The sequence below is a fragment of the Pseudophryne corroboree genome, chromosome 6, assembly GCF_028390025.1.
Source record: "Pseudophryne corroboree isolate aPseCor3 chromosome 6, aPseCor3.hap2, whole genome shotgun sequence".
Classification (NCBI taxonomy): Eukaryota; Metazoa; Chordata; class Amphibia; order Anura; family Myobatrachidae; genus Pseudophryne; species Pseudophryne corroboree.
The window spans coordinates 561,786,538-561,809,368 of record NC_086449.1 but is presented as its reverse complement, the minus strand read 5'-3'; the positions used below and the strand labels follow the sequence as shown (position 1 = coordinate 561,809,368).

General features: G+C 46.4%; 1 protein-coding gene across 2 annotated transcripts in view; it reads left to right on the top strand.

Annotated features, from left to right (window-relative positions):
• Nucleotides 1–5,923: 5,923 nt before the first annotated feature.
• C6H12orf75 (chromosome 6 C12orf75 homolog) overlaps nt 5,924–22,831 on the top strand; it is a 175,490-nt gene continuing 158,582 nt past the window's right edge. The window contains exon 1 of one of the 2 annotated variants that reach the window (XM_063930512.1): nt 5,924–5,987. In XM_063930512.1, the coding sequence (XP_063786582.1) occupies nt 5,927–5,987 (61 nt within the window). In that variant the 5' untranslated portion in view covers nt 5,924–5,926. Of the gene's footprint in view, nt 5,988–6,203; nt 6,390–22,831 lie in introns of those variants that run through there. The other variant, XM_063930514.1, reaches the window with a different exon arrangement.

Sequence of the window (22,831 nt, the reverse complement as noted above, 5' to 3'; positions counted from 1 at the left end):
TTTTGATAAGCTAAGATTCACTCCCAGTAGGCGGCGGCTTAGCGTGTGCAAAGCTGCTAAAAGCAGCTTGCGAGCGAACAACTCGGAATGAGGGCCATAATCAATGCTTTTGCACATACGTTAAAACCGCAGTGTGCACACACAGCAAGTGATTTGCAAAAGCGGTCTCAGCAAAATGTTAGTTGTAAAGTAAGTGACAGGAAGTCAGTGTTTGGGGGTGGTAACGGGGAGTGGTCATGCGAACACAGGCATGTAGTGACCGTTCGGACGGTGTTTTATGGGCATGCATATACAGTATTAGCAGCTGCGATCACACTTGCTACTGTAGAGGCCTGTACTTCCTGGAAGAGCAGCTCAGCCTGCATGTCTTCAGTGGTACTCAGGCTGTGCATGGTAATTCAATGTGCGACAATGTTACCGATGTTTCTGCAATAAGGCGGCACCGTACGCAAAGATGCAATCGCAGTGGGCGTCCCTTTGCATGGCTTACCTTCAGCCCATGTTAGCATATAATCGCAATTGCATGCGGCAAATCATTGCAACAGGAGTAGGAAGAACAACTGCACCTTAATGACCCCCATTGTGACACTGTAGGTGGTACCCCAATTTCATACACGTTTTTTGACTGTCGGGTGGTACAGCAGTGTAAAATTCATACACGTGTTGTGACACTGTAGCTGGAACAGCAGTGTAATATTCATACACATATTTTGACACTGTAGGTCGTACCCCAGTGCATTCACATAAGTGGTGTGAGTCCGCAGTGTCATTTGTGAACATAGTTTTGGGTTCTTTTTACATTTTTGTAGACATTTTGGTGTGTGCTGTACCCCATGTTAGGTCAGTAACAGTGGTGGTCATTCCGAGTTGATCGCACGTAGCACGTTTTTGCTGCTCGTGCGATCAACTTGATGCCGCCTATGGGGTAGTGTATTTTAGCATAGCAGGGCTGCAATCGCTTGTGCAGCCCTGCTATGAAATAAAAATTTCCTGCAAAACAAGAACAGGGTCAGACCTACTTACCCAGTGCGACGGATCCAGCTACAAAGGTCCCGGGATTGACGTCAGACATCCGCCCTCCAAACACCTGGACACGCCTGCATTTGGATCTCCACCACCGGAAAACGGTGATAAGACGCCCCAGAACACCTCCTCCCTGTCAATCTTCTTGCGATCGCGCCAGCGATCACTTTCTTCTTTGTTCTGGCCGCTGCCCGGCGATGGCTGCGCAATGCGGCCGCCGCGCATGTGCTTTTCCGACCCATTTACACTCTAGCTTATGATAGCCGGCATAAGCAGAGAAAATAAGAATTTACTTACCGATAATTCTATTTCTCGTAGTCCGTAGTGGATGCTGGGGACTCCGTAAGGACCATGGGGAATAGCGGCTCCGCAGGAGACTGGGCACAAAAGGAAAAACTTTAGGACTACCTGGTGTGCACTAGCTCCTCCCCCTATGACCCTCCTCCAAGCCTCAGTTAGGATACTGTGCCCGGACGAGCGTACACAATAAGGAAGGATTTTGAATCCCGGGTAAGACTCATACCAGCCACACCAATCACACCATATAACTTGTGATCTAAACCCAGTTAACAGCATGATAACAGAGGAGCCTCTAGAAAAGATGGCTCACTACAGCAATAACCCGATTTTTTGGTAACAATAACTTTGTACCAGTATTGCAGACAATCCGCACTTGGGATGGGCGCCCAGCATCCACTACGGACTACGAGAAATAGAATTATCGGTAAGTAAATTCTTATTTTCTCTGACGTCCTAGTGGATGCTGGGGACTCCGTAAGGACCATGGGGATTATACCAAAGCTCCCAAACGGGCGGGAGAGTGCGGATGACTCTGCAGCACCAACTGAGAGAACTCCAGGTCCTCCTCAGCCAGGGTATCAAATTTGTAGAATTTTACAAACGTATTTGCTCCTGACCAAGTAGCTGCTCGGCAAAGTTGTAAAGCCGAGACCCCTCGGGCAGCCGCCCAAGATGAGCCCACCTCCCTTGTGGAGTGGGCATTTACAGATTTTTGGCTGTGGCAGGCCTGCCACAGAATGTGCAAGCTGAATTGTACTACAAATCCAACGAGCAATAGTCTGCTTAGAAGCAGGAGCACCCAGCTTGTTGGGTGCATACAGGATAAACAGCGAGTCAGATTTTCTGACTCCAGCCGTCCTGGAAACATATATTTTCAGGGCCCTGACAACGTCTAGCAACTTGGAGTCCTCCAAGTCCCTAGTAGCCGCAGGCACCACCATAGGTTGGTTCAGGTGAAACGCTGAAACCACCTTAGGGAGAAACTGAGGACGAGTCCTCAATTCCGCCCTGTCCGAATGGAAAATCAGATAAAGGCTTTTACAGGATAAAGCCGCCAATTCTGACACGCGCCTGGCCCAGGCCAGGGCCAACAGCATGACCACCTTCCATGTGAGATATTTTAACTCCACAGATTTAAGTGGTTCAAACCAATGTGACTTTTGGAACCCAAAAACTACATTGAGATCCCAAGGTGCCACTGGAGGCACAAAAGGAGGCTGTATATACAGTACCCCTTTTACAAACGTCTGAACTTCAGGGACTGAAGCTAGTTCTTTTTGGAAGAAAATTGACAGGGCCGAAATTTGAACCTTAATGGACCCCAATTTCAGGCCCATAGACACTCCTGTTTGCAGGAAATGTAGGAATCGACCCAGTTGAAATTCCTCCGTCGGCCTTACTGGCCTCGCACCACGCAACATATTTTCGCCAAAAACGGTGATAATGGTTTGCAGTTACTTCTTTCCTGGCTTTTATCAGCGTAGGAATGACTTCCTCCGGAATGCCCTTTTCCTTTAGGATCCGGAATTCAACCGCCATGCCGTCAAACGCAGCCGCGGTAAGTCTTGGAACAGACAGGGCCCCTGCTGTAGCAGATCCTGTCTGAGCGGTAGAGGCCATGGGTCCTCTGATATCATTTCTTGAAGTTCTGGGTACCAAGCTCTTCTTGGCCCATTCGGAACCACGAGTATCGTTTTTACTCCTCGTTTTCCTATTATTCTCAGTACCTTTGGTATGAGAGGCAGAGGAGGGAATACATAAACCGACTGGTACACCCACGGTGTCACTAGAGCGTCCACAGCTATTGCCTGAGGGTCCCTTGACCTAGCGCAATATCTAGTTTTTTGTTTAGGCGGGACGCCATCATGTCCACCTGTGGCCTTTCCCAACAGTTTACCAACAGTTGGAAGACTTCTGGATGAAGTCCCCACTCTCCCGGGTGTAGGTCGTGTCTGCTGAGGAAGTCTGCTTCCCAGTTGTCCACTCCCGGAATGAACACTGCTGACAGTGCTAAGACGTGATTTTCCGCCCATCGGAGAATCCTTGTGGCTTCTGCCATCGCCATCCTGCTTCTTGTGCCGCCCAGTCGGTTAACATGGGCGACTGCCGTGATGTTGTCTGATTGGATCAGTACCGGCTGGTTTTGAAGCAGAGGCCTTGCCAGACTTAGGGCATTGTAAATGGCCCTCAGTTCCAGAATATTTATGTGTAGGGACGACTCCTGACTTGACCAAAGTCCTTGGAAATTTCTTCCCTGCGTGACTGCCCCCCAGCCTCGAAGGCTGGCATCCGTGGTTACCAGGACCCAGTCCTGTATGCCGAATCTGCGGCCCTCTTGAAGATGAGCACTCTGCAGCCACCACAGTAGAGATACCCTGGTCCTTGGAGACAGGGTTATCAGCCGATGCATCTGAAGATGCGATCCCGACCACTTGTCCAAGAGGTCCCACTGAAAGGTTCTTGCATGGAACCTGCCGAATGGAATTTTGCTTCGTAAGAAGCTACCATTTTTCCCAGGACTCGTGTGCAGTGATGCACCGATACCTGTTTTGGTTTCAGGAGGTCTCTGACTAGAGGTGACAGCTCCTTGGCTTTCTCCTGCGGGAAAAACACTTTTTTCTGTTCTGTGTCCAGAACCATCCCCAGGAACAGTAGGCGTGTGGTAGGAACCAGCTGTGACTTTGGAATGTATAGAATCCATCCGTGCTGTTGTAGCACTTCCCGAGATAGTGCTACTCCGACCAACAACTGCTCCTTGGACCTCGCCTTTATAAGGAGATCGTCCAAGTACGGGATAATTAAAACTCCCTTTTTTCGAAGGAGTATCATCATTTCTGCCATTACCTTGGTAAAGACCCTCGGTGCCGTGGACAGTCCAAACGGCAGTGTTTGGAATTGGTAATGGCAATCCTGTACCACAAATCTGAGGTACTCCTGGTGAGGATGGTAAATGGGGACATGTAGGTAAGCATCCTTGATGTCCAGGGATACCATGTAATCCCCCTCCTCCAGGCTTGCAATAACCGCCCTGAGCGATTCCATCTTGAACTTGAATTTTTTATGTATGTGTTCAAGGATTTCAAATTTAAAATGGGTCTCACCGAACCGTCCGGTTTCGGTACCACAAACAGTGTGGAATAGTAACCCCGTCCTTGTTGAAGTAGGGGCACCTTGACTATCACCTGCTGGGAATACAGCTTGTGAATTGCCTCTAGCACAGCCTCCCTGCCTGAGGGAGTTGTCGGCAAGGCAGATTTGAGGAAACGGCGGGGGGGAGACGCCTCGAATTCCAGCTTGTACCCCTGAGATACTACTTGAAGGGTCCAGGGATCCACCTGTGAGCGAGCCCACTGATCGCTGAAATTTTTTAGGCGGCCCCCCACCGTAACTGGCTACGCCTGTGGAGCCCCCGCGTCATGCGGTGGACTCAGAGGAAGCGGGGGAAGAATTTTGATTCTGGGAACTGGCTGACTGGTGCAGCTTTTTCCCTCTTCCCTCGTCTCTGTGCAGAAAGGAAGCGCCTTTGACCCGCTTGCTTTTCTGAAGCCAAAAGGACTGTACCTGATAATACAGTGCTTTCTTAGGCTGTGAGGAAACCTGAGGTAAAAATTTTTCTTCCCAGCTGTTGCTGTGGATACGAGGTCCCAGAGACCATCCCCAAACAATTCCTTACCCTTATAAGGCTCTATGTGCCCTTTAAAGTCAGCATCACCTGTCCAGTGTCGGGTCTCTAATACCCTCCTGACAGAATGGACATTGCATTAATTCTGGATGCCAGCCGGCAAAATATCCCTTTGTGCATCCCTCATATATAAGACGACGTCTTATGTTCGCAAAATAGTATCCCTGTTTGACAGGGTTACAGACCACGCTGCAGCAGCACTATCTGCAGGTCTCAGTCTAGTACCTGAGTGTGTAAATACAGACTTCAGGATAGCCTCCTGCTTTTTATCAGCAGGTACCTTCAAAGTGGCCGTATCCGTATGTCCGGGCATGCTGGCACTTGTGGTTCTCCAAGTGCCAGCATGCTGGGGCAGGCTTGCTGGGATCTGTAGGCCACCTGTAAAGAACAGAACATACAATGAACCCCGCACCCACCGCCACCAGGGGTGCGGGGCATAGCACTGGGCTATCAGCCCAGTGCTGGTTGTTGCTCGGGAGGGGGGACCCCATTTAGATTTTTTGGGGGCCCCACTTTCCGAGGAATTCCAGCCCTGGGCTGACTGGTTTGGGGGGTGTTTAATGGCATGGCAGGGGGACCCCACACTGAGTGTCTCCCCTGCTATGGCATTATCCCCCCTGGCTGGTTCTGCCTGGTGCTGGTTTTAGTGGTGTAGGGGGACTGCACTTTTTTTTTTTTTTTTTTTTGGGGGGGGGGGGGGTGTTTAGCTGCAGTGCCTCCCCAGGCCCTGACCTCACCGCACGTCACTGGATTATACTGGCTTTACCCTAGAATACATGCATACCTCCCAACATGACCCTCTCCAGGAGGGACACAATGCTCTGCTTCTAGGCTTTTCTCTTAATTTATGATTGCCGGGACCTGTGTTGAACAGGTTAATGGATAAGAAAGGTGTTTCACCACAGGTGATGGCAATCATACATGAAGAGGGAAGCACAGGAACAGAGCATTCTGTCCCTCCTGGAGAAGATCATGTTGGGAGGTAAGTACGATAATGCCCCAAATACACAGACGTTGGTCCCGTGCAGCTGTGGGTACCACCGGTGGTGCCTTGTTCTACTCGTAGTCGCAGCAGTGCTGCTGCTGTCTACTTCTAAGTTCCCGCCTGTGAAGTTGAACCAATAGTAATGCGGTAGAGATGGGAGTTCTGTCCGCGATTGGACGCTGGTTGTACCTGTATTCTGTGTGTTCCGCCCCCCTTCGTTGCTCCCCGCCCCGCTCTTTAGTCCACATTCTGCGCTCCTCCCCACTTCACTACCCGTGGCAGCGTCGCAGCGGATCCGGACTGTGCGGCACTGTCAGTGAGCGCTACCGTCTGATGGTCCTGACACCGCGCCGCCTCCTCCGGTCAGCATGGGCTGCAACCACTCGTCCTTAGCTGGAGGTAAGGCAGCTGTCAGCGCGTCATGTTACCGCTGTGTGTGTCCCGGTGCGGTGCCTGTGGTGTGTACTGTGCCTCACCCCTATATGCCGGTGTTGGCCGGGGCTGGCAGCGGGAGGCAGCTTGTGCTCCGTACTACAGCAGCAACTCCGTAACAATGCTGCTGTGCTCGGGGTGGGAGCAGTGTTCCAGCCCGGGAGGGGGGTAGATGCGTTAAGTGGCTGTATAGTAAGTGTTACTTCTTGTTACTCTGCTGCTGTAGTTGCGGCCAGTCCCTGCGCTGGCTGTGTATCGTCTGCTGCTGCCTCGTACTCTGTACTTCTATTGCTGTGTAACGTGCTGCGACCACCTGCATATAGCTGCTGCAGCGTATCACTATTCACCTGCAGAAGCCTCGCAGGCATGTATGTACTATGATGTAGATGTGTGTGTGTTATTATGGGCAGATGTATTATAAGTATATGCAATGTTAACTTGGTGATCTATCCTTATTTTCTCTTGCATCCTAGTGGTTACTGGGAAACTACTTTAGTACCATGGGGTATAGATCAGGTCCACTGGAGCCTGGCACTTTAAACATTTTTTAGTATGTGTGTGTGTGTGTGTGTGTGTGTATATGTATATGTATATATATATATATGTATATGTATGTATATATATATATATATGTGTGTATATATATATATATATATATATATATATATATATATATATATATATATATATATATATATATATATCACACAATGCACGGAGAGCACTCCAAATAAAGTGATTACCAGTCCCGGTGCCAGCGTTAGGTATTTCTTGCTGAAATCCAATATATACGCCAAGGTAATCCGCAGCACTCGGTAATAAATGAAGAGAGATATGGCAGAATAACTGATATGGCACACTGAAGACGATATAATAAATATCGAAACGTTGCAGTTATTCTGCCATATCTCTCCATTTATTACCGAGTGCTGCGGATTACCTTGATTACAATTACGAACCATTAACCCTCAGGAGGTTGGTTCGGTCCCCCCTCTAAGTCCCACGAAGCAAGTAGCCTGGTTGCCAACCAGGGCTACCTGAAAATAACTAACTAAAATAAAAAAAATAAAAAGGAAACTCTCTGGAGCTCCAGAGGGGAGGAGCCAACACACACACACTAAATAAATAAATAAATAAATAAATATATATATATATATATATATATATTTAGTGTGTGTGTGTTGGCTCCTCCCCTCTGGAGCTCCAGAGAGTTTCCTTTTTATTTTTTTTATTTTAGTTAGTTATTTTCAGGTAGCCCTGGTTGGCAACCAGGCTACTTGCTTCGTGGGACTTAGAGGGGGGACCGAACCAACCTCCTGAGGGTTAATGGTTCGTAATTGTAATCCCAGCTGACAGGGCACTGAGGTGCTGATCACAAATTGTTGGTATATGTGCCCACGCTGGCCGCCACCCTCTAACAGATGCCGAAGATCAAGGTGTGGTGAGTGTTACTCTGGTGTCCCGGTTAGTGGGTCCCCGGTGCAGTTTTGGTGGCATGTTGCGTGGCGGTCATGGGCCCTGAGCTGCGTTGCCCGCCGCGGACATTACTGGCTCTCCTCAGCAGTGCTCACTTTCGGACAAGGCTTTGTGTGTACTGTTATGGTTTTACTGTGTATTAACATGGGCAGTATAAAAAAACCAACTACATGGACTGTGTGCCATTGCAAGGGGCGGAGCGGGACCAGAGGCAGGAAGGCGCCATTTTCCTGCTGCTGCGGATCATCAAGGTTGTATGCACGCAGCTCCTCCGGGGACCCACACTGTTACAGATTTCTGTCCTGGTACCAGGGGGTCATAGCAGGGGGGGAGAGAGCTCTCCAGCGGCACGCTGCTGCACTTATACAGGTTGTACACTTACATTCACACATTGGTCTGCTGTGTTTGTGTGCTGGTCTCTGTTTCCTCAGTGTCACTCCAGGGGCTCTCTAGGGTCTGTGGTGGGGTTTTCAGTGAACTGCGCTGTATTTTTAGTTGTGTAAATATGTCTGTGAACATGGTTATGTGTGCTGCTTGTAACTACCCCTTCATTAGTGGGGTCCCTCATGTTTGAACAATGCTCCTTATCTTCACAGGGACACAGTTCACAGGCACCTGACTGGTTAGATCATTTTAAAAGCATGATTCAGAATTTAAATTCAGAATTAGCTGCAGCTAAAAAGGATAGACAGGTGTTCAAACAGTCTATTGAGTGTATGGCTAAAGCAGCAGATACCAGAAAGGGTTCTCAGCCCCCTCTGTTGGTTTCACATAAGTGCTCACTGCCACAGGTGCTCCAGTCTGATTCTGATTAGCATGATGATGATGATGATATGGATGAGGACAGCTCTCTGTTCCCAGGGGTGGAGGCCCTAATTTTTGCTGTAAGAGAGGTTCTTCACATACTGTATCAGGAGGCAGCACCAGATGAGGAGTTGTACTTTAATGTTAGACCTAAGACTTCAGCAACTTTTCCTGTGTCTCTAAAAAGTTAAACTCCCTGGCCAGGGAGGCGTGGTTAAACCCTGATAAGAAATTAAAAATTTCTCTGACGTCCTAGTGGATGCTGGGAACTCCGTAAGGGCCATGGGGAATAGACGGCTCCGCAGGAGACTGGGCACATCTAAAGAAAGATTTAGGACTATCTGGTGTGCACTGGCTCCTCCCCCTATGACCCTCCTCCAAGCCTCAGTTAGATTTCTGTGCCCGGCTGAGCTGGATGCACACTAGTGGCTCTCCTGAGCTCCTAGAAAGAAAGTATAATTTAGGTTTTTTATTTTACAGTGAGACCTGCTGGCAACAGGCTCACTGCAGCGAGGGACTAAGGGGAGAAGAAGCGAACCTACCTAAGTGGTGGTAGCTTGGGCTTCTTAGGCTACTGGACACCATTAGCTCCAGAGGGATCGCACACAGGACCCGACCTCGTCGTCCGTTCCCGGAGCCGCGCCGCCGTCCCCCTTACAGAGCCAGAAGCAAGAAGGTCCGGAAAATCGGCGGCTGAAGACTTCTGTCTTCTCCAAGGTAGCGCACAGCACTGCAGCTGTGCGCCATTGCTCCTCATGCACACCACACACTTCGGTCACTGATGGGTGCAGGGCGCCTGGGGGGGGCGCCCTGAGCAGCAATAAATAACACCTTGGCTGGCAAACTGACACCATATATAGCCCCAGAGGCTATATAGGTGTATATTAACCCCTGCCAGAAATATTAAAATAGCGGGAGAAAGCCCGCCGAAAAAGGGGCAGAGCCATCTCCCTCAGCACACTGGCGCCATTTTCCCTCACAGCTTCGCTGGAACGATCGCTCCCTGGCTCTCCCCTGCAGTCCTGCACTACAGAAAGGGTAAAAAAAGAGAGGGGGGGGGCACAAATTTAGGCGCAGTATAATATATATATGCAGCTATATGGGGAAAACACTCTTTATAGGTGATATCCCTGTTGTATATAGCGCTCTGGTGTGTGCTGGCATACTCTCCCTCTGTCTCCCCAAAGGGCTTTGTGGGGTCCTGTCCTCTGTCAGAGCATTCCCTGTGTGTGTGCTGTGTGTCGGTACCGCTGTGTCGACATGTATGATGAGGAAAATGATGTGGAGGCAGAGCAAATGCCTGTAAATGTGTTGTCACCCCCTGAGGGGTCGACACCTGTGTGGATGGACTTATGGAAGGAATTACGTGACAGTGTCAGCTCCTTACATAAAAGGTTTGACGACATAGGACAGCCGGCTACTCAGCTTGTGACTGTTCCAGCGTCTCAAATGTCATCAAAACGCCCGCTACCTCAGATGACAGACACAGATGTCGACACTGATACCGACTCCAGTGTCGACGACGATGAGACTAGTGTACCCTCCAATATGTCCACCCGTTACATGATTGAGGCAATGAAAAAATGTATTACACATTTCTGATAGTACCCCAGGTACCACAAAAAAGGGTATTATGTTCGGTGAGAAACTACCAGTAGTTTTTCCTGCATCTGAGGAATTAAATGAGGTGTGTGAGGAAGCCTGGACTTCCCCCGATAAGAAATTGATGTTTTCTAAACGGTTATTGGCAGCGTACCCTTTCCCGCCAGAGGATAGGTCACGTTGGGAAATCATCCCCTAGGGTAGATAAAGCGCTTACACGTTTATCAAAACAGGTGGCACTACCGTCTCCGGATACGGCCGCCCTAAAGGATCCTGCTGATAGAAGGCAGGAAGCTACCCTAAAAGCTATATATACACACACGGGCATTATATTGCGACCAGCGATTGCATCAGCATGGATGTTGATAAAGCTAAATATTTATCTTACTTAAAACCCTTTAAGAGGTCAAAGAACACAGTACGCTATTGGCGTATGGAATACCGTAAGGGTACGCACGTTGCGTAACAATCGCTTAGCCGTAGTCGAGACGCTCAAGCGTCGCGTTCGCTCACGGCCAAGAGATCACAGGCAGGCACGCTATAGGCTGCCGACTACCGTAATGATTTGCTATTAGCGTAGCGGACGCTCGGGACCACGAGGAGATCACAAGCGGCGCTGACGCTCACAGTGTAAAACCTTTATAACTATACCATAAAACAATGTATTATGCAGTAAACCTTGGTGTAGTGATAGGGTGTAAATGTAACACAGTGTAACCTTATTAACTTAAAAGCTGTACGAGCGTCTCCGACGCTCAGAGAATACTTAGAAATATAAGTAATACACAGATACCGATCTTAGGTTCTAACACCTTATATGAACGTTCTATTTGCAAAAGAATAATACAATACAAGTCATACACTACCAATATAACATAGACTAACTAACCAGATAACTACACTTAAAATACAATAACAGTACAATAACAATTTAAGAGGAAAAGAGAGAGAGAAAAGGGGAGAAGAGAGAGAGAGAGAGAGAGAGAAATATGGCTCACAATAACAATAAAGACAATATGATTGCGGAGAAACTTACGCTCAAGGGAAACAATCGCATGCGCCTCTGGATATCCAGCTCCCGATTATCAGCAATGAGAACCGTTGAAGAGAATAGAGAGCTGGCCCAGAGTGGCTTGTCCTTTTATACCCTACACATAATACAGTACAATGGTCCCTATATTCTTATTGTTCATTGGACACAGGAATTCGTCTTCGCATTATAACAAAAGGTCATAGGTTGATTCATACAGGTGGGCTGTGACTATTTCCAACTGCTCAGGTGGGTGGGAAACTAGGTTTCCCGCCGCATGGATAATAAAGTGCAAATAATAGTAAATGTCCATAAACTTCTTATGTCCATAACTATTCGCACGAGCGATTAATCTGCTTCAAACCAACACCGGAATATTGCTAATTAAATACTCTTCCGATGGATACTAAACACCACTGTATAACCCCTGTCTGACCCTTCGTATCAAACAAAGAGGGTTCTCTTTGTCTATGAACATGCTACCTTAACTAAACTTTCAGATTCTATCAAAGGGACCATAATCTACAAAATACATTATACAGTTAAAATATGTTATGAACGAGTCGCCCGCTAGACGCACATAAACTTTACCGTAAATGCGCACACCGTGCGCCTGCGGGTGCCCGCAACGGCGAGTATGCGCACGCACGGCAGGGCTCATGAACGTGCAACAGGCACTCGCATGAGGTGCAAATATGGCAGTGTGTAGCGTGATATTTTTCTGACTTTGACAGTCCACCCTTTGGCAGTCACCAATAACTGCCACTTCCTAAAACATTTCAAAAAGAGAAAAATATGTCATGTGTAAATACATTTCCATGGTTGGGTAGGGGAGGAGAGAAGAAGGTGTGAGAAGGGTATGACCTAGTGAGATAGCAGAAGCATGTGTGTATGAATCCATGTTTGGGGGGTCATGTATCATCGTGTTGTAAATCAAGCTTCGAGGTATTGCGAAGTATACATTTGAATTCCTTCTTATCCCGTGGTACGGGTCTGTGGATGGGCTGTCAAACTTTACCGAGCTCGTTTCGGCTTTTAGTTGCAACAAAATGGGGGAGCACATTTTAGTTGATGATACATGAATGGGGGAATATGTGAATGCTGATATTTGTGCCTGTATTCCCTATCGACTATGTGTGTCATTACCTGAAGGTTGTAGATATGAAGATAAGAAACAATTATGGTAAATGCAGTGGTATTCTATGTGAGGTTAATATGCATTTGTTGGTTTAAGTCTTGTCTGAAGTCTCCTTTGGGCTTTTGCTATTAACGGTATGCAAAAAGCCTTGTCAATGTCCATAGACTTACAAAAAAAAAAGTTGGGCTAGCGTAAATTTAAAATTTCTAGGGAAACTGGGGGTCTGTGGCATAGTCCATCTGTTGTTTGTGTACAAGGTTGTCAAACTTCTTCTTTAATCCATCTGTTGTCTGTATATAAGGTCATCAAATTCCTCTTCCAAGCGGGTCTTTTTATCTTGGAGAAAAGGAGAAACAGGTGAAAGAAACGGACCGTAGAATCACATTTTCATCACATCATTGTCTCTATCGTTGGGTCATAAATCACATCCATTGGAATTATAATGTCCTCACTCCTTAGACTCATCACTTTAGTACTCCGTTTACACTTCGTTAAAGCCTGAACGCATCTAAATATCAAGCCAATCGATATGACAACACCCAAGATACATAGAAGAAACTTCCCTACATCCATTATAACTCCTTGAGCCCATTCTCCTAAACCAGAGAACCAATTTCGCGGGTTCAACCATGACACCCAACTGGTCAGCTCATTACCCACAGCAGCAAGGGTGAGATTGTGTCTCCTGCGGAATTCCCACTTTAATTGGAGAATGTCGTCCATCTTTTGGTCTATGACCTCGACCGGGTCCTCGGTGCTATTCGTAATATAAGTGCAGCATTTCACGCCGTACTGCGTTGCCAGTGTGACACAATATCCGCCTGTCACTGCCGTGAGATAATTAAGAACCATCCTATGCTGAACCAGTTCTGTTTTATAAGCTTGGAGCTCCCTTCCAGTATACCTAAAAGTGTCGTCATACATTTCTGTGATATTGTCTAATAAATTTGCAAGCGCAGATATATATCTATAGTTCAACACTCCTCTGGCGGTGCGAGTGAAATCTAATGCGAGTAGAACCTGAATCCCGGTGGATTCATGGATCATGTCAAAGGCCGAATGCTCTGTTCTTTCTGTCAGTTGCCTTTTAACTACGTGCTCGTAATGAGTGTGAGTATAAGGAGCTTGGGCACCACGGTGTATATCTTTCATTTTGGTATGTGATACAGTCATTACCTCAGGCAGTACTTTTCCAATATAACACAATCCTTCAGAGTTTGGGGCAAGCCACTTATACGCCTTCCTCCCGCATATGAAATATGCATCATCGGGGAGAACATATGGGACGGAGTAGGACATAACCATATTACACATCTTCCATGTGAAATCTCCTAACCCTAATTCTCCCATCTGTCTAGTACACGTATCTGTTTGTATGATATGTGCACAGTATCCTGGTGATACCTCTCCAACTCTCATGGACCTACTTCCTAGGGTATACCTATATCGGAAAGATTTTTCCCTACCGGCTATGTGGCGTATAAGCTCTGTATCTGTAGGCATTCTATCTGCTCTATATGAAAAGGTCATGGTTTGGTTACTCCATGACACTTCCCAATTTCCCGGCTTTCGGGGATTGGAAATGTTAAAACATATTAGGGATCTATCCACATGATATTGGTGGAGCTTCAAACTAGGAGGGCTGGAGATATTAAACCTCCTGTCCACCGGTCTCCCACCCTTTAGCACAAGTACCTCCCCTACCGTTAAAGGGAATGGTACTAATCCTGATTTGCTATGGCCTTGAGGTACTTGAGAGCATACCCAACAATCTGTCTGATTTAACACATTACCCACTAAGGAGTGATAGTCACTCAATGGATGCCGGTCCATGTGGATATTAAAACTGGACTGACATTTCTTGATGCACCCATCCTCAACTACATTGTCACAGAGCCTACAGATACCGTTTTCTTCAGCTAACAATCCTTCACAATTCCTTCTATTGTCAATGCTATCGGATCGTTTTCTGATACTCGCCTTTACTTGTTGATTATGTTGTTCTTGGAAAACTACGCCTCCATCTTTGTCATCAGAACCCATTCCAGAACCTCTCTCGACCTCCATGGTACTCTCGCCGGAACAGACTGCTCTGGTCAACATCATGGTCAACAGAAAAATCCGGATCACAGTCTCTTGGGGCAAGTCCATCTTATAGGAGGAAATGGAGAAGAATGAGAAGGGGGAAAGAAATACTTGAGGGAGATGGGATGGGAAGTGGAGAAAAACAATAAAAGGGAACAGGGGATCGACAACTGCCTCCGATCTTATTATTTTCAATGCTCAGGTGCCGTCTCAGTTCTCCTGAAACAGACACTCCAGTGATACAACTTCCTCTACCGTCTGTTCTTTATCACGAGACCTCTCTGGATCAGCAACCTTCTTACAATGGGACGAATGAACCCAAGTCTCTCTCTCGGCAACCTTCAATGCTGTCGTGCTAATCAATAAGACTTGGTATGGTCCTTCCCATCTGTCAATAAGGCAACCTGAGCGTAGAAAATTACGTATCATTACATAATCCCCAGGTTCAATGTCATGACAATTACTATCTGGCAAATCAGGAATCACTAACTTCAGATTGTCATTTTGATTCCTTAGCTGTTTACTCATGTTAACCAGGTATTTTACAGTCACTTCATTGTTACACTTCAAATCATCCTGAGGGTTAATCATAACATGCGGTTGTCGACCAAACAGAATTTCAAAGGGGGACAGATTAAGAGGGGACCTGGGAGTGGTTCTGATGCTGTATAGTACAATGGGTAAAGCTTCTGGCCATGTCAATCCTGTTTCTGCCATAACTTTGCTCAATTTATTTTTAATAGTGCTGTTCACTCTTTCCACCTTCGCACTCGCCTGGGGGCGATATGGAGTGTGCAGCTTACTATCAATTCCCATCAACTTACACATTCCTTGAAAGACATCACCTGTAAAATGGGTACCCCTATCACTTTCAATTATTCTAGGGATACCATATCTACACACAAATTCCTGTACAATTTTCTTAGCAGTAAACATAGCGGTATTTGTGGCCGCAGGAAATGCTTCGACCCAATTTGAGAATACATCTATACAAACAAGTACATATTTCAAATTTCGACAAGGGGGTAATTGTATAAAGTCAATCTGTATTACCTGAAAAGGGCCGCCCGTAGGTGGGATATGAGATGGTTCTGTTGGTATTGCCTTTCCGATATTCTTCCTCAAACAGGTAAGGCATGACATTGCTCTCTTACCTGCATGGGATGAAAATCCTGGGGCGCACCAATATGCTCTTACCAACTTGCACATTCCCTCCTTGCCCAGATGAGTCAGCCCGTGTGCTGCTTCAGCTAAACATGGAAGATCTGCTCTGGGGGCCACTGGTTTACCTTGTCCATCCGTCCAGAGTCCTGAGGACTCCTGGCCATATCCTTTTGCCTTCCAGACTGCCTTTTCCTGTGTGGAACACAAATTTTGCATTTCACACAACTTCTGTGTGTTGATGGTATTAAATACCATCAATTGTGTGGTGTCTGTCTGTCTGGGGGTACCGGCTGCTAACTTAGCAGCTTCGTCTGCTCGGCTGTTACCAAGTGATACTGGGTCTTGGCTATATGTGTGTGCTTTACACTTGATAACAGCCACTCTGTCGGGTTCCTGTATCGCTGTTAGAAGCCTTTTGATGTGAGCTGCATGCGCTACCGGTGTACCAGCTGCCGTCATGAAATTTCTGAGGCGCCATAGGGCTCCGAAATCATGGACTACCCCGAAGGCGTATCTAGAATCGGTGTAGATATTGGCTGACTTGCCCTTAGCCAATTCACATGCTCTGGTTAGGGCAACCAGTTCAGCAACCTGGGCTGAGTGAGGTGGGCCTAGCGGTTTGCTTCTATGGTGCCTTGGTCATCTACGACTGCGTATCCAGTACACAAGTCTCCCGAGTCCGACTGTCTGTGACAACTACCGTCAGTGTAGAAAGTAAGATCTACATCTTCCAGTGGGTTGTCACTGATGTCAGGCCTTGCCGTGAAATTTTGGGTCAAATATTCCATACAATCATGTGTGCCATCCCTTGTATTAAATCCCCCTTCCCCACCACTCTCATCCTCCACCCTTTGTGCCTGTCCAGGCACACCTGGGAGATATGTTGCAGGATTTAATGCACTGCATCTCCTTATGGTGATGTTTACGGGGGCCATTAGTGCCAATTCCCATCTTGTAAACCGCGCTGATGAGACGTGCCTGGTTTGGGCAGAATTTAGCAAGGCTGACACTGCATGTGGTGTATGAATTGTGAGGTTGTGACCTAGCACTACATCTTCGCTTTTCGTTACTAGCAATGCTATCGCAGCAACGCTTCGCAAGCATGTGGGGAGGGATCGCGCTACCGTATCTAGCTGAGCGCTGTAGTATGCTACCGGCCTGCTGGCATCACCGTGCTTTTGGGTTAGGACGCCTGCCGCGCAACCAGCACTTTCTGTTCCGTACAGCTCAAAGGGTTTCCCATAGTCTGGCATACCTAATGCTGGTGCCTGCGTTAGGCACTGTTTGAGTTTCTCAAATGCCATCTCGGATTCGTCTGTATGCGAAATCCGATCAGGTTTGTTTGATGAGACCATCTCCTGCAAAGGTAATGCTAGAATGGAAAATCCTGGGATCCAGTTACGGCAATACCCACACATTCCTAAAAACGTTCTGATCTGTTGCTGGGTTTGTGGCAGAGTCATGTCTCTAATTGCTTAGATTCTATCAGCGGTCAGGTGTCTCAGTCCTTGTTAGACAGTGTCCCAGATATTTTACTTTAGGCTGGCATAATTGTAGTTTTGTCTTTGGAAACCTTGTGTCCTGTGTCTGAAAGATGAAACAGGAGCTGTTTCGTATCCTTCAGGGACTCTTCCAGTGAATCTGAACACAGTAGTAAATCATCCACATACTGTATCAATATTGATCCACTCTCTGGTTGGAAAGACTGTAAAAAATCATGCAAAGCTTGTGAAAATATACTTGGACTGTCTATGAAACCTTGTGGTAATCGAGTCCATGTGTATTGGACTCCTCTGTATGTAAATGCAAACAAATATTGGCTGTCAGGGTGCAGAGGTACCGAGAAGAAAGCGGAGCAGAGGTCAATAACAGTGAAAAATTTCGCAGTGGGAGGGATCTGCATAAGGATGACAGCTGGATTTGGCACTACAGGGAATTGACTCTCAACTATTTTGTTAATCCCCCTTAGATCCTGCACTAGCCTGTAACCCCTCCCCCCACTCTTTTTCACAGGGAAGATGGGACTATTGGCAGTGCTGGATGTTCTTACCAGAATGCCCTGTTGTAGCAAGCGCTCTATTACTGGGTATACTCCTAACTCCACCTCTGGCTTCAGAGGGTATTGTGGGATTTTTGGAGCTATCCTACCATCTTTTACTTGTACAACTACCGGAGCTACGTTTGCCATTAATCCAGTGTCTTGTCCATCTTTTGTCCAAAGTGACTCTGGTATTTGGGATGTCATTTCTTCTACCTGGGATGGATTCCTATTTAATATAACAGTGTGGGACAGTAATTTTGATGGGGAGTCTAACATGTCTCGCACTTCCTGAGCGTGATTCTCAGGTATGTCTAAGAATACACCTTCAGGAGTACAATAAATGACGCACCCCATTTTACACAATAAATCTCTTCCCAGGAGATTAGTCGGTGCCGATGCTGCCAGCAAAAAGGAATGCTTGGTATGCAAAGGCCCTATTGTAATCTCTGCTGGTTTGCTAACAGGGTAGTGCTGGACTACTCCCGTTACTCCCATGGCTGGAATTGTCTTACCAGTGGTTCTCATGCCCACTGTCAAATTTATCACTGATTTGGCCGCCCCCGTATCTACAAGGAAGTTTAATGATTTACCAGCTACATCAATTGTGACCTCGGGTTCACTTCCAAGGCTTGCAATCAATTTCACTGGCTGCAGATTACAGGTGTGGCCACACCCCTATTGGGTATGGTGACCTCCCTGAATCCCGCTGGCAGCAACTACTTGAGAAGGGGTTAAATGGGAACTGCCAGAAGCTTGCCAGTCTCCTTTTGGGGGATATCTTTTTGTTTCCCCTGTATGTGGCTCATAACTCCGTCTCTGCGGACCCTGATCCCAATTTCGTGTGTCATGTCGTTGTCTAGGGGGTTGGTATGATTTTTTTGTGAATCTTTCGCTCTACAGTCTCGTGCCATGTGTCCCTGTCTATGACAAAAATAACAAGTTACCACATTTGACTTACCCACAGGGGTCGGAGGTTTATACGAAGGTTGCCTTGTGGTCAAAGCCTGTATACTTACGGCCATTAACTTATCACCTTGTGACTCCCTGTGTCTGGTGATATTTCGATCGTGATCAACAGCGGCCTCTCTCAAAGTAGACACCGACAGACCTCGCCAACATGGTTGCGTGGTCTGTACTCTTGCTTTCAATACCTCTTTTAAACCATCCATTAACACAGATACTGCTACTTCTCTATGATTTGCATTGGTCTTAATGTCTTCTATGCCTGTGTATTTTGCCATTTCTAGTAGTGCCCGATGAAAATAATCAGCAGCTGTTTCCGTCTCTTTTTGTTTAACGGAGAAAATTCTATTCCATTTGACTACAGCTGGAAAATACTCCAACTGTAAATTTATCCTCTTTACATTGTCTGTCTGAGTTGTACACATCCGTAAGGGGTACCTCTCCATCTAATTTACAGTCAGCTAAAAACCTTTCTGGGTCGACATTGGAGGGTAAACATGCCCTCAGCAATATCTGCCAGTCTTTGTTATTGGGCTCTACAGTGTTCCCTAGGTCTCTGATGTATTTCTGGCTAGCAACTAGATCTTTCCTAGGATCAGGGAATTCAGACACTATTGTTCTTAATTCCATTCTGGTAAACGGGCAGTGCATGGCAATGTTTCTGACAGGAGTGACTCCTGTAGTGTCCGTTTTCCCATTTGGCACTGCTATTACCCTAACGGGATTAAGTTTAATAATATCATTCTGAGTAGATTCTACAGCCTGTGGTGAAATGGTTTCAGCATAGTGTATGGTGCCGTACTTACCCGTTGATACGACCTCACCTGTCCCTCCGCTAGGGGCCTTTGATACTAATCTTACGGGTTGGGCCGTGCCTACTGTTGTTTCTGATATGGTGGCTGCTAGAGAGAGCGCCGATATTGTTGTCGATTCGTCCTCTTGATCACACTCCTGGGGAAAGTTTAAAACCGGGTACAACTTGCATGGGTTAATACTTGTATTAGTTAACTTATTAATATTATCCTTAACATTTATACAGTTGCTAAGTGCCTGTTTATTGCACCCTAGTGCGTCATTCTCCGCAACCAATTTCTCTCCTGATATATATGGTGGCGGTGGTGCCGTGGCTACCAGTTTCCTGATAGGGTTAGATCCCGCCGCCTGAGCCAATCCTCTCTGTATTTCACCCTCCTGTTGCCATAACTGTAAATAATCATAATGTTTGATCCGTCTCTTTGTTGATTTAATGAGACATATCCTTCTCCTTAGATTTAGTAACACATCTGGGCTAAAGCTGCCTACTCTTGGGAACTTCTCCCCGTCATGTACAGTCATTCTTTCCCATTCATCACATAAAACCTCTGTGTGTGAACCGTATTTTTCACACATTACATACCTTGCCGACCCGATTGGTCGGTTTACTGAATCAACCCGAACCGAGGTTGATCGCCCCCTACCTGAACAACTGGCCCCCATAGCTTGCAGGTGTTGCTTGCACTACCTCTGACCTTTATATCAGGGTCTTCAGCGAACCCTTACAAAAACCAAGATGTTCAAGATAGGCTGACGGTGGCGGTTTACCGAGTACCCCACTCACTCGCCCACGCCGACCAATACGCCCACACACTGTTTTAGCGCTGGCGTACTCGACCCAGGGCCCCTATGAACCTTTGTTTACTGGAACATGCGAGTGTGATCCGAAGAGCATTAACCCTTTCCAGTAACTGTTGGTTGTTGGATAATTCCTGAGTGACCAGCGAACTTCCCTTAAAAAAAAAAAAAAAAAAATTACACAAATCACGTTAGAATGTACAAATAGCGTTTATGACCCTTTCCGTACGCAAATGGTACTGGGTCAGATTACTAACTAATGCACACAATTACGTGCGGTACAATCGTTCAGCACATAAGCAACTAATCTTATGTGCTGAGCGACCAGTGGAATCGAAATTTAGCAGCTGCGAATTCCTTCAGCCTGAGCTTTATGGCCTATATGGGTTCCGCACCAACCCTTCCTGGTGTTGGGCTACTTGTCTCTATAGCGGACTTCTTTGTCTGCTGTACCTAGACCTCCTGGTCTGCTACAGTATGACCTCCTGGTCTGCTACACTCTAATGCTCTTTATATGTTTAACAAGGGATGCCTCCCAAGCCACCATGTATGTCACTTACACGCATGTACTTCACGAGAACTCGATGATTTCCTGTGGTTCAATCCCAAAAATTGTAGAAACTTATATATGCAAACACTCACTCACCACATGTACACTTTACTTTTGTTTCTATTTCTTTCTATTTCTGCGCAGAAATTTCTTCCCTTTAGACCAGATGAGTCGTAAATTGGAGAAGGATCTATTAGCTTAAATTTCGGACACTAAAATCGATTTGCGCTATTTATCGCGTTGCCACTTTTCGCCTGTTTAAAATAACACTATCGTGTGATTTGTTACGTGGGCGTACCCAGACGCTCCGTTGCGTAATATACGCTGCGTGCGTCGGCCTTTGGGTTGCGCACGCGGGTCTCAGCCTTTTGTTAGAGACACGTGTACGCAAGGCAGATATCCACCGTAACACAATTAACACGTTTATCAATGTAGGTGATCCTCGATCATCTACCGAGCACCACACCGGTCTCTCCTTGTATCCTTAGGCAGAGCTGTGTGCGTGCTTTACAATTTACCCCTTAATGTATTACTTTTACTTTTTAACTGTTAATAGCGACAAATCTCTCTTAGCACGTTTATCAATTATAAAATGGCAAACAGGAGAGTGATATGAAAATACACGAATAAAAAAGAAATGCAGATATATGCGTGCGTGTGTGCGTACGCAAAACAGAAAAAAACTGTTTTAAAAGACACTAGCGTGTTCTTACCTCCGGTTCCGGATTCCTTCAGCACCCTTTACTAAGCGAAGCAGACGCTTATCCAGGCAGCACTACGAGGAATATGATCTCCCGCCCTTTGCTGATGGATAATGTCTGCTGAAATTACCTAGTACAGATATGTGAAGGACGGACGAGCCGCCAATTGATAAAGCTAAATATTTATCTTACTTAAAACCTTTTAAGAGGTCAAAGAACACAGTACGCTATTGGCGTATGGAATACCGTAAGGGTACGCACGTTGCGTAACAATCGCTTAGCCGTAGTCGAGACGCTCAAGCGTCGCGTTCGCTCACGGCCAAGAGATCACAGGCAGGCACGCTATAGGCTGCCGACTACCGTAATGATTCGCTATTAGCGTAGCGGACGCTCGGGACCACGAGGAGATCACAAGCGGCGCTGACGCTCACAGTGTAAAACCTTTATAACTATACCATAAAACAATGTATTATGCAGTAAACCTTGGTGTAGTGATAGGGTGTAAATGTAACACAGTGTAACCTTATTAACTTAAAAGCTGTACGAGCGTCTCCGACGCTCAGAGAATACTTAGAAATATAAGTAATACACAGATACCGATCTTAGGTTCTAACACCTTATATGAACGTTCTATTTGCAAAAGAATAATACAATACAAGTCATACACTACCTAACTAACCAGATAACTACACTTAAAATACAATAACAGTACAATAACAATTTAAGAGGAAAAGAGAGAGAAAAGGGGAGAAGAGAGAGAGAGAGAGATGGCTCACAATAACAATAAAGACAATATGATTGCGGAGAAACTTACGCTCAAGGGAAACAATCGCATGCGCCTCTGGATATCCAGCTCCCGATTATCAGCAATGAGAACCGTTGAAGAGAATAGAGAGCTGGCCCAGAGTGGCTTGTCCTTTTATACCCTACACATAATACAGTACAATGGTCCCTATATTCTTATTGTTCATTGGACACAGGAATTCGTCTTCGCATTATAACAAAAGGTTGATTTCATACAGGTGGGCTGTGACTATTTCCAACTGCTCAGGTGGGTGGGAAACTAGGTTTCCCGCCGCATGGATAATAAAGTGCAAATAATAGTAAATGTCCATAAACTTCTTATGTCCATAACTATTCGCACGAGCGATTAATCTGCTTCAAACCAACACCGGAATATTGCTAATTAAATACTCTTCCGATGGATACTAAACACCACTGTATAACCCCTGTCTGACCCTTCG